At 47.2% G+C, this 12,189-nt stretch overlaps 1 protein-coding gene across 1 annotated transcript; it reads right to left on the bottom strand.

The window, feature by feature from the left end:
• Window positions 1-1,165: 1,165 nt before the first annotated feature.
• LOC103710318 (putative small nuclear ribonucleoprotein G) lies at window positions 1,166-4,719 on the bottom strand. Its single transcript, XM_008795992.5, has 4 exons — window positions 4,583-4,719; window positions 4,447-4,469; window positions 1,608-1,729; window positions 1,166-1,390 (listed from the first exon to the last, which is right to left on the bottom strand). Exons 1-4 carry the CDS (start codon window positions 4,615-4,617, stop codon window positions 1,328-1,330), a joined length of 243 nt encoding a protein of 80 aa, XP_008794214.1. The 5' UTR covers window positions 4,618-4,719; the 3' UTR covers window positions 1,166-1,327.
• Window positions 4,720-12,189: the final 7,470 nt, after the last annotated feature.

Raw genomic sequence — 12,189 nt, 5'->3', positions numbered from 1 at the left:
AATAGTTGAGTTGATTGGTCCTTCCCCGTCAGTGAGACCCTGCGAAGTTTGATTGGCGTAGCACAATGGAAAGAAGAAAAAACGAAAAGGAGCTTCTTGGCACTATGACCATATATGACGAAATTGAAGAAAAAAATTGAATTTGCAAAATATGCCTTGAAATCTTAAATTTATGTCATGCATATGTGATGATGAGAATGTATACTTAGTCTTGCAGCATTGCTAATTGTTGGAACCAATCCTTGATTAATCCATGACCTACTACACAATTATCGCTTCCTACAAGTTTGAGGATGGATTTATGGATTTATTCAACTCATGGTCATTCATGGGTTGAAAGCCCGAACCCTTGCGAAAAATATTTATAATTGAGTTGGTCTCTGCTAACCCAAATGCAACTCAATCAAAAGAATAGAAAAATAAAAAATCTTAACAAACCATCTATTATGAATGGGTTCAAATGGATTGGCAGGTTCAAGTCATAAATTATAAGGTGCATCTATATGGACTTGGACGCTGCTGGTGAGTGTGCTACTGGTCCGCTGGCAACCGGAGTGGTGCTAGGATGACGTACTCACACATGAGTAACCATGAAAGAAAAAGGCACGCGAAAATTTGTGACATGAATTCTAACATATGCACGCGAAAAATCCATTGACCACTATTTTATCTTTCTCCTCTTCCTGCGAACCAAACAAGTCCCAAAACATAATATCCTAATATCCATACAAGAGACTAATATTCAATGGATTTTTCGCAATAGCTCTTACAAACATGAAAGCAAATCATTTTCATAATTTAGCAAAGAAATCCAAAGCACTCCTACATCAAACTTCATCCTCGATTTTGTAACTTTCAAGGAAATATAGGGAGGCATATTGGCACTTAGCAAACCTGTATTTCCTTAAGCGGACAACATTGCCTGAAAACATCACCGCATAAGCCTGTAGATTCATAAACAAATATAAACTAAACCCTTAGAAAAAGGTAACATAGTTTAATTCATTCTGACAAAACTTCAAATTATGCCATTATCAGCGTCCTGATCGTTGCAGACTTCCACCTGCTCATGTCTGTGCTTGAGCGTATTTTAAAGGGAGACAAATGATATTTGCCAGTAAAATTGTTGGAAAAAAAGGCCACTAATTCTTTATGGCTCTCACCGGAGATCAAATCCATCTTTCCATACCAAGGAGCAAAATTTGTCATTTTAGCATAAAAATACAAAAAAAAATGGACTGGACAAGTCATTGAGTCGTTGGAGTACATAAATCATACGCTTGACAGCCATTTGGTCCAAAAACATGAAACTACGAGTAATGAAAAGCTATTGCGTTCTGCCGACTGGCTCCAGAGCTTCTATCATGACTACACTGTTCCCCCTGATAACCTGTGGAAAATTTAGCACGGTTCAAATCATCAAATCACTGTTAAGTCTGAATCCACCATGTGCCCCTTTGAGGTTAGCTGCATGCCTTTCCATGAAGGAATCCAGAAAAGAAATGAAACTATTTTGAGACTACTTAACAAGAGACGAGAAGAATAGGCCTCCTATTAAATTATAATATATAGAGACTACTAAGGAACTGAATTGCAAAGAAACTTACCACCATTCCAATATCATTCTTCTCATTGCCGTTAACCTCCACAGTATTGTCAATCACCAGGTTCATAAATTGGTCAAATCCACGAAGAGTGCCAACTATAACCCGGTTTGCGTTCAGCTTGACTGCAAAAATGATTTCAACACAGAAACGTTAGCATATACTTTGGTAGAGAAAGCAGAGAGAGAAGGCTTGCAAATAACTCAGTCAATGTTCAGTTCATTTTTCGAATATTAATAAGTTCCAAAATAATTATGTGAACAGCCAGAGGGGCATCATATTTTACACAACCTCTGCATGCAAATATCAGACAAGGGCATAAAGATGAAGAATAAAATTAAGAAGAAAAAAAATATCTCTAACAAAACTAAGTATATAATTTGAACACAAGAAAGCTGCAACTATGATATATCAAAATTAGGAAGAACAAACTAAACAAAAAAGAAACAAGACAGCAATCTCGTGAAGCACATGCCAACAGTATAGTCAGATGCCTTCAAAGAGTTGGAAGATTCTCAGAAACACATACCAAATTAAAGCTTTTGCTAAACCTGATGAAATACAATATATAACAAACCCATCTGGTTATGCTCTATTCACGTACTACAAATCCGAGGAAAGCAAATGACAAATTGACAATGAGGGTTGAACATGCTAAGTTGCTGCCTGGCTGACAGATATCTAGCCCCTTTCTCATCTCCTTTAACTTGCTTCCACCACAACCAAGCAAAGCATGTAATACCTTTCTAGAGGTCCGAGGTTTTAATATTCCACACACCGTACATTAAGCAAAAGGCCTGATAAGAAAATGAAATTAATTCCACCTTTCCCCTATACTGGCATACAATTTCTTAAGTCTATTATCTTATTCACCACCAAATTGTAGAGGCAACTAACATACTGGAGGAGGAACCAAAACCGACAGAGGCATAAATGCAATTAGCACAACCCATGATCGACAAGCATGAAAGCTAGTTGTTTGGGTTTTCAATGTGGATAAAAACAGAAACAGGATGCAAATGTGCACATGTACCAGTCCCACGCCCCTTCAAAAAAGGGGCTGCCCTCACATCAATTTTTTTTGGGCATGTATGCGAGCAATCCAGGCATAAACAAGAAGCAACGTCCCAACTCCCAGGATAGCCCAATAAACAATTCTCTAACTCACCCAATCATAATCCACTGGCAAAGGTTTATGCATGGAATAAAAAAAAAATTGAAAAAAAATCTAGAAGTTCACTGAGAAATAAATATCCCACTTTTAACATTAAATGCATATAAAGGAAAAAGCCCTATCAGAGTAACTATGACAAAAGCTTCATTGGAAAGGAATCCATAGCTTTCAAGAGGTATTCCTCATTTAGAGCCACTATTTCCAATATTCAACTTGGGAAAAAAAGAAAAAGAAATTAAACAAGACCAAACATGTTGTTGAGTGGATATTACCACCGAGCCACAAGCACATTGTGAATCAGTTACCAAGGATCAACTCTAGTGCGCTAACCCATATTCCAATGGCAAAAATTCTTAGATGGAACAAGATCTATAAAGAAATTAAATTTCAGTTCACCTAGAAATGAAAATCCCATTTTTAACATTAAATATGAACAAAGCAGAAAACCCTATCAGAGTAACTATGACTAAAGCTTCATTTGGATATAAATCCATAGCTGCCAATAGGATTCCTCATTTCGGGCTGCTATTTTCAATGGGCAAATTAAGTGTGAGAGATAGATTAAAAGAAGAATTATGATCCCAAAAAATAATCAACCAGCAAAAAACAACTTTCTGGCCACTGAATCATACTCCAGTGGCAAAAGTTTTTGCATGTTACAAAAGCATTAAGAAATTTTAGAAGTTCATCTAGAAACACATGTACTATGTTTGAAAAGCAAAAAAGTTCAGAGAAGGGCCCTATCAGAGTAACTATGACTAAAACCTCATCTGGATATCAACCCATAGTTTCCAAGAGGCATTCCTCATTTAGAGCCACCATTTCCAACAACCAACTTTTAAAAAATAGTAAATTAAACAATAAAATCACATACAGCTCCAGGTGCAAGTTAGCCATGGAATCAAAATGAGCATATTGATATAATGATACAATTACTAATAATATAAACAGACATGCAAATAAGAAACTATTATGGCACTGGTCTTGCCTTTTTCTATTAAAACTCCTCTGGCACTAATATAAGTACATATCCTCAATTGGATAATGTGTACCAACACAACTTTTTTCATCAACTTGGGGTCATATTTATCAATCCCACTTCACCTTTTACCCCAAAATTTTTCACACATAGTCGCAGCCAGTGTTGTTGGTTCATGTACCAAAGCAGTCGGCAAGTCACAATCGGCATTCACGGATAAATGAAGGATTGCATCTTACGTGCTGATATTCTTTCCCATGAACATAGATGGCCCATCACTCGAGAACCTCCTATGTAGAAAATTAGGGCACATCAACCCTCTTCAGTCCATATGGCAATTCAAGTTCTAATTTCTTTCCCTATATTTTCTCTACGCAACCGATGCAAGTCAAAAGCCAAATGTGATATCAGAAGCTAAAATACGAAGAATCCAATCACACCCAAGTAAAAATAAGATTAAAAGAGCTATTTTTCTCTCATAGAAAACAATTTATTCCAAAAATATACCGATTAAAGAGATTTAAGCTACATCAGCCGATTTCACTTATCCTTGTTCACAAACCCATGTTAGTTGGAAGCCCTAAGCCTACAAGAAATGTAGCGCGATAAAAAGGAAAAAAATCGAAGCAAGCATCCATTAGAAGCAGGAAGAAAAAAAAAATGATGCATTAATGAATTAAACAACTTACTTTGAAGCTTCTTGTCCATGTACCTGTCACCCCATTCAAGAACCAAAAAGAATAAGAAGAAAGGAAGAAGAATAAGTACATTCAAATCGCTTCAAGGGTAAAAAGGAGGAAATGGATCGAAGGGAGGGGAACTCACTTCTTGAGATCCGGTGGCTGGCCCGATCTACTCATGGTGGCAGGATTCGAGAGAGAAGAGAATACAAATAGTCTAGGGTTTTAGAAAGATCTCCGACCTCTTCCCCTCTCCAAAACCCTAGTAAAATCCGACCTCATCGAGGCCGCTACATTTATAGCAGGCGCGGAACCCTTGGGGAAATCCGGTTCCAGTCCGGTCCGGTTCATTTAAGAACCGGAGTAGGCCGGTCGCTCTATTCTCCCTTTATATACGGTGTGATTCAAGTTTTTAGTCATTTTTTATGAGCCACTTTTTGCGGAAATAAGCTTCGCGGAGTAGTCGAGCAGCATTGTGCTCTCCTCCATAACTTCTTTTTCTCGCTGTTACATTATCTTTTTGCTACATTAATGATCAAATGCTAAGAGAGTGAATGCTTGGTAGATAGGTGTATCCAAAAAAATGTATATAGCCCTCATTGCATGGATGTAGAATATTGCTCCAATCATCAAGTGGTGATTACTACTTGATTCATCGGATTGGAGATTGGTGCCAAACATAATAGGATTAGTAGTATCAGTTGGGCTCTACTTATGCTCATCAAATCGCCGATTTTCATATTCCTCGATGAATTGAGTGGCGATCAGTAGCATGTAATTATGATGGCACATGCTAATTATTTTTTCCATCGATTGATTATTAGGTTTATAATAGATGAGTCTGATCTTAGGATCTCGCCGCTTAACAAGACTAGGCTTGAAATAATGCTATTTAGGTCCAAGATGCAGGGTGAACCTCCATTGGTCCCATTTAGGTTTGTGGCTGTTTGAGACCACTCATTGGTGAGTCAAGATTGGCACAAACTCATCTCAACATATGTATGTGGAACCATGTGAGAGGAGGGAGAGAGGGAGAGAGAGAGATCTAATGGAGAGCTAAAGTAGGTTGGTGAGGTCTAATCAAAGTGGGCTGAGTGAGGCCAACTCAAGATAGAACAGATAGGGATGGTAATTGCTTGGCCGATTCTAGACTAACTTAATAGCGTGGATTAGTTGGGACAAGTTCCTTGATAACATGGTTCATGTTTATCCAGGCCTTCTCAAAAATTGATTTAGACTGGGACCATGATACACGGGTGTCGGAAAAATGAATTGAGGGTCTAATCAAATTAGATATAGTGCGGCATTAAGTTGGATTGCACGGGCTTCTAGGCAGGATGCGGTCGTCATCCGACAGATATTGGGGGATTACTACATGGCTCGGGTCAACGGGTGAACCTCGTCAAGTCAACCATTTCTTTCAGCCCAAAGACTATGCATCAGGTGAAAACTATGATCAAACAGATTCTGGGAGTGGGTGAGCAGGAGGGCACACTAAAGTATTTAGGGGTTCCGATAACCAGGCACCGTTTACGACGCAGTGATTGTCATGACATCGAGCAGAGGGTCCGACATAGGTTGGAGGATTGGCAGGTGAAGACTCTTTCTATGATGGGCAGAATGATTCTGGTGCATTCGATTCTCAGTTCCATGCCGATATACTTGATATCGAACATTATTGTGCCGGTGGCGGTGATAAAAGCTATGGAGCAGATGTTCTGGAACTTCATCTGAGGCAGGCGACATGGTAGAGATGGTATGCATATGATGGCGTGGGAGGTCATATGTCAGTCGGTCAGGACAGGAGGACTGGGGGTGCACTCTCTCTTGGTATGGCGGGAGGTCACAGCAGCGAGGCATGCGGTTAGGTACATTCTGAAGCTGGATAACTTATAGAGTGCCCTCTTGAGGGGCAAGTATGGTATGTGTTTGGCGGTGGATGATTTTTGGGTAGGTCGCCATGGTTCCTTCATCTGGAAGGAGATATGCACCTACACTCCGGTGGTCCTCGACTTGCAGGCGCTGATGGGCAGAGAGGCTACCCGGCAGATTGAGGGTAGGTGGATATGGAGGATACAGGTACACCCCCGAGTGGCATTATTTATATGGAAGGCGGCGTAGAGGTGTCTACCGACTCGGAGTGTTTTAGCCAGTAGGAGAGTCAGGTTCACCTCGTTGTGCAAGGAGTGTACAAACTTAGAGGAGAATGTCAGCCATGCTCTGCTTGGGTGCCTTTGGGTTGTGCAGGTCTGGCAGTGGGTGCCCATTTCCTTACCGACGGATGTGGAGTCAGTGGAGGATCTTGTGGCCTACTTGAGGTTGTTGGTAGTTTCACCTGGTACAGTGGAGAGAGGTATCATATGCGTTTATATGGCATATCGTATTTGACTGGACCGAAATGCCCGTATTTTTTAGGGCAAGAGAATCCTTCCGAGGGTCGTGGTGGACATGGTCATCCGTTATGCGACTGAGATCATTGCCATTGCCCAGGCATTTCTACCGGGGTTGGCTAGGGATATCTAGGGTTCCCACTTCACTGCTGCAGCGCTTCAAGTGACTCTTGTTTCTTGGGAACCCCCACTTTCTGGCCATCTCAAGGTGAACTTTAACGGCAGTGCTTCGGCAGGAGGAGATAGAGGAGGGATGGGGTTTGTGATTCGGGATCATGCTTTCAGACTAGTCATGGCAGGCGGGTGACACACCGATGATATGATGGCCGTTGGAGCCAAGCTCAGAGCAGCATGGGAGGGAGTTACCTATGCGAGGAGAAGCCTAGGGCAGACAACCTCATCCTGGAGGGAGACTCCTCTACGGTGACCGAGTGAATTCGGGATATCGGACGCTAGGGAGATGGCCACCCTATTCTCAGGGGCATTCAGAGGTTAGTGGCGGGCTGTCATTCAATTCAGGTTACCCATGTGTTTTGAGAGGCGAACAGGGTTGCAGACGGGGTCACCTCAAACTAGAGGTGATCAAAACCCGGGTCGGGCCGGGCTCGGGCCGGGCTCCACAGCAGAAATTAGGCCCGATGGCTATGCCCAGACCCGGCCCGGCCCGACTGTCGGGCTTAAATTTTTGTCCAGGCCCGACCCGACCTTATAAATCTGGTCCCAGGCCCGACCCGACAGGCCCGACCTGATAGGCCCGACCCGACAGGCCCGACCCGACAGGCCCGACCCGACCTCCCTCCCTCTCTCCCGCTCCCCCCCCCCCCCCACCTCTCCCTCTCCGAGTTCCGACTCGGAACTTCCGAGCTCTCCCGCTCCCCCCCCCCACCTCTCCCTCTCCGAGTCGGGCTCTCGGCGAAGGAAGGGGGGGCGGCTCTCGGCGAGGGAAGGGGGGGCGGCGGCTCTCGGCGAAGGAAGGGGGGGCGCCGGCTCTCAGCGAAGGGAAGGGGGGGCGCCGGCTCTCAGCGAAGGGAAGGGGGGGCGGCGGCTCTCGGCGAAGGAAGGGGGGCGGCGGCTCTCAGCGAAGGGAAGGGGGGGCGCCGGCTCTCGGCGAAGGAAGGGGGGCGCCGGCTCTCGGCGAAGGAAGGGGGGGCGCCGGCTCTCAGCGAAGGGAAGGGGGGGCGCCGGCTCTCGGCGAAGGAAGGGGGGGCGCCGGCTCTCAGCGAAGGAAGGGGGGCGGCGGCGGCTCTCAGCGACGGAAGAGGGGGGGGGGGTTGGGTGGGGGGTTGGTCGCGGCGGCTCTCAGCGAGGGGAGGGGAGGGTTTAGGATTTAGTTTTAGTTTTAGGGTTTCTTTTTTTTTTAAATATTATCAGTATTTTATAGTCGGGCCGGGCCGAATCGGGCTTTTTTTTTAAGTGTCCAGGCCCGGCCCGATTTTTTTGGTCGGGCTGCTTTTCCTGCCCAGGCCCGACCAACGGGCCCTTTTTCAATGCCCAAGCCCGAAAAATTTCGGGCCGGGCCGGGCGGGCTGGGCGGGCCAGAAGGCCCGTGATCACCTCTACCTCAAACGCTGCGCACCATTCGGGAGAGGTTCTTTAGATTGAGCCCGACTTTGTCCCCTCATCTTTATGTAGCCTGCTTTCTAGTGATGCTGAGGGTAGCATAAATGCTAGGTTAACATGAACTACCATTGTACCAAAAAAAAAAAAAAACTATTAGTCCAAGTTAAGCTCTATTTGTATCTCATCCTAATTAGCTTCATATTCCACATCCGTATAAATATCAAAATGGCAGCTTTGAAATCAAGAAATATTCTTTCTCAGTTCTATTTATCAATTCTTATATCGAGAATATCTTTCTTATAAATAGGCTAATTATGCCACCAGCTAAAAAAAAAGGAACAGAGGGACAAGAGCAAGAGTAAAAAGAATAGAGAAGAGATTTGCAAAAAGTCCCATTCGACATTCTTCCGGTGCATATGCTGGTACAAGAATTCAAACTAGAGCAAAGATATTCCTATTCATTTTCTCCATATTGAATTTTTAACGGTAGTGAAAATTCTTATTTTTTTTTCGAATACAAATCCCAAATTCTATTGGAGCCAAGTATTCCACGACACTGTTACTATTTTCATATACCTTAACAATGCATACAATGCCCTACCTCGTCCACAATCTTATATAACAGTGGAGAAAAAAGTTTAATTGTTGTCCAAACTTCAAATGACATTGTCTTACTACTTTGTAAGAAGGCTTATCCATCAGAGCCTCACGAAAGAAACTCTCTCTACATCAACATGGAGAGGGTGAGCAATGGTAGGCGAGAAAGCTTTCATTTAAATAGTCTAAAACTGAGCTATGATAGCTGTATTCACTAGGAAAGCTGCTGCTTTGTTGTCTTTACGTAGAACATATTTACAAGAAAACTTTGATCGGGTGGAGAGAAAGGATCTAAACTATATAAATTCGAACTTTGATAGGACTAGATTGGCCCAATCGGTTGAACTGGAGATCAGTCAACTAATTAGTCCAATATATGCTTCTTAAATCGGTTGGTCAAAATCGGTCAAAACCAAATAAACTATCCGAACCGGATGAAAACGGTTGAATTAGTTGACTTGTTTAACCCGAACAAATCATAGAAATTTGATATATAAACTGGAATTTTGAGCTTAAATACTTTAATCTGAAAATTTAAATTACTATTTTACTATCCCCAATCCAAAAATCTAAAACCTCAAACTAATAAATAAATATAACAAAAAAAAAATCGACAGCATATATCACTATGTGGAGCAGCGTTAGGATTTTTTTTAATTTTTCTTATTTTCTTATTTTTTGGTTTTTTATTAAATTTAAATAATAAAATTTTTAATCATAATATTATGCTGATTTCAGTATTTTAAGAACTGGTTGAACCGGTTGAACCAAGAACCTACCAGGTTCAACGTTCTGTTTCGGTTTCTAAAATATATCATCACGGCTGATGCCGTGGCCGCCTAAAGCTTTTATGCGTGACCATTTTATATTCGTCAGGGGTGGTTCTATATACACCCCCCCTATTGCTCAGGACACCCCCCAAAAATTAAAAAAAAATTAAATACTCTCTACACCCCCCCATTTGCTAAGGACATCCCTAAAAAATTAAAAATTCCTAAATTACCCCCCACCCTTCCCACCCCCTCACCTAAATTGCTCTCTACACCCCCCAAACCCCCCCCCCCACCCCGCTCTTCCCCTCCAAAACACCCGCCGGCTTCTCCCTTCCACCCAAAAAACCTCGCCTCAAGCACCTCCCCGGCCATCTCCCGAGCAACGAGCACCTCGCCGGCGGAGGAGGAGGGGGGAGGCGGAGGAGGAGGACGGGGAGGCGGGGGGAGGCGGAGGGGGAGGTGGGGGATGGGGAGGAGGAGGAAGGAGGACGGGGAGGTGGGGGAAGAGGAGTGAGAGGAGGTGGCGGAGGAGGAGGGGGGAGGCGGAGGAGGAGGACGGGGAGGTGGAGGGGGAGGACGGGGAGGTGGAGGGGAGGAGGGGGGGGAGGTGGGGGATGGGGAGGAGGAGGAAGGAGGACGGGGAGGTGGGGGATGGGGAGGAGGAGGAAGCGGGCGCAGGGGGGAGGGGGGGAGGAAGACGAGGCGGAGGAGGAGGGGGGAGGCGGAGGAGGAGGACGGGGAGGCGGGGGGAGGCGGAGGGGGAGGTGGGGGATGGGGAGGAGGAGGAAGGAGGACGGGGAGGTGGGGGAAGAGGAGTGAGAGGAGGTGGCGGAGGAGGAGGGGGGAGGCGGAGGAGGAGGACGGGGAGGTGGAGGGGGAGGTGGAGGGGGAGGACGGGGAGGTGGAGGGGAGGACGGGGAGGAGGGGGGGGGAGGTGGGGGATGGGGAGGAGGAGGAAGGAGGACGGGGAGGTGGGGGATGGGGAGGAGGAGGAAGCGGGCGCAGGGGGGAGGGGGGGAGGAAGACGAGGCGGAGGGGTGATGGGGGAGGCGGAGGAGGAGGACGGGGAGGTGGGGGATGGGGAGGAGGAGGAGGAGGGGGAGGGGTGATGGGGGGAGGCGGAGGAGGAGGAGGAGGAGGCGGCAGTGAGGAGGAGGGGGAGGGGAGGAGGCGGCAGTGAGGCGGAGGAGGAGGAGGAGGAGGGGGAGGGGAGGAGGCGGCAGTGAGGCGGAGGAGGAGGAGGAGGAGGCGGCAGTGAGGAGGAAGGGGGGGTGTACTGAGAAAATTTCAAGGGCAATATGGTAATTACACTAAAGGTTAGTTTGGGTATTTTTTTTTTGGTTTTTGGGGGGTGTCCTTAGCAATAGGGGGGGTGTATATAGAAGGGTGGTTCTATATACACCCCCTATTGCTCAGGACACCCCCCAAAAATTAAAAAAAAAATACCCAAACTAACCTTTAGTGTAATTACCATATTGCCCTTTTTCTCAGTACACCCCCCTTCCTCCTCACTGCCGCCTCCTCCTCCTCCTCCGCCTCACTGCCCGCCTCCTCCCCTCCCCCTCCTCCTCACTGCCAGCCCGCCGCCCCTCCTCCTCCTCCGCCTCCCCCCCATCACCCCCTCCCCCTCCTCCTCCTCCTCCCCATCCCCCACCTCCCCGTCCCTCCTCCTCCGCCTCCTCCTCCTCCTCCTCCGCCTCCCCCATCACCCCTCCGCCTCGTCTTCCTCCCCCCCTCCCCCCTGCGCCCGCTTCCTCCTCCTCCCCCCATACCCCCACCTCCCCGTCCTCCTTCCTCCTCCTCCCCATCCCCCACCCTCCCCCCCCTCTCCACCCCGTCCTCCCGTCCTCCCCCTCCACCTCCCCCTCCACCTCCCCGTCCTCCTCCTCCGCCTCCCCGCTCCTCCTCCGCCACCTCCTCTCACTCCTCCTCCTCCGCCTCCCCCCTCCTCCTCCGCCACCTCCTCTCACTCCTCTTCCCCCCACCTCCCCGTCCTCCTTCCTCCTCCTCCCCATCCCCCACCTCCCCGTCCTCCTTCCTCCTCCTCCCCCATCCCCCACCTCCCCCCCCTCCTCCCCTCCACCTCCCCGTCCTCCCCCTCCACCTCCCCCTCCACCTCCCCGTCCTCCTCCTCCGCCTCCCCCTCCTCCTCCGCCACCTCCTCTCACTCCTCTTCCCCCACCTCTCCTTCCTCTTCCTCCCCATCCCCCACCTCCCCCCCCTCCGCCTCCCCCCGCCTCTCCGTCCTCCTCCTCCGCCTCCTCCTCCTCCTCCGCCGGCGAGGTGCTCGTTGCTCGGGAGATGGCCGGGGAGGTGCTTGAGGCGAGGTTTTTTGGGCGGAAGGGAGAAGCCGGCAGGTGTTTTGGAGGGGAAGAGCGGGGTGGGGGGGGGGTTTGGGGGGTGTAGAGAGCAATTTAGGTGAGGGGGTGGGA

This window comes from Phoenix dactylifera, chromosome 7 (genome assembly GCF_051530095.1).
Source record: "Phoenix dactylifera cultivar Ajwa chromosome 7, Ajwa_hap1_PhDact_Kaust_v1.1, whole genome shotgun sequence".
Taxonomy (NCBI): Eukaryota; Viridiplantae; Streptophyta; class Magnoliopsida; order Arecales; family Arecaceae; genus Phoenix; species Phoenix dactylifera.
Note: the sequence above shows the minus strand (reverse complement) of the source record. Positions and strands in the feature narration are given on the sequence as shown.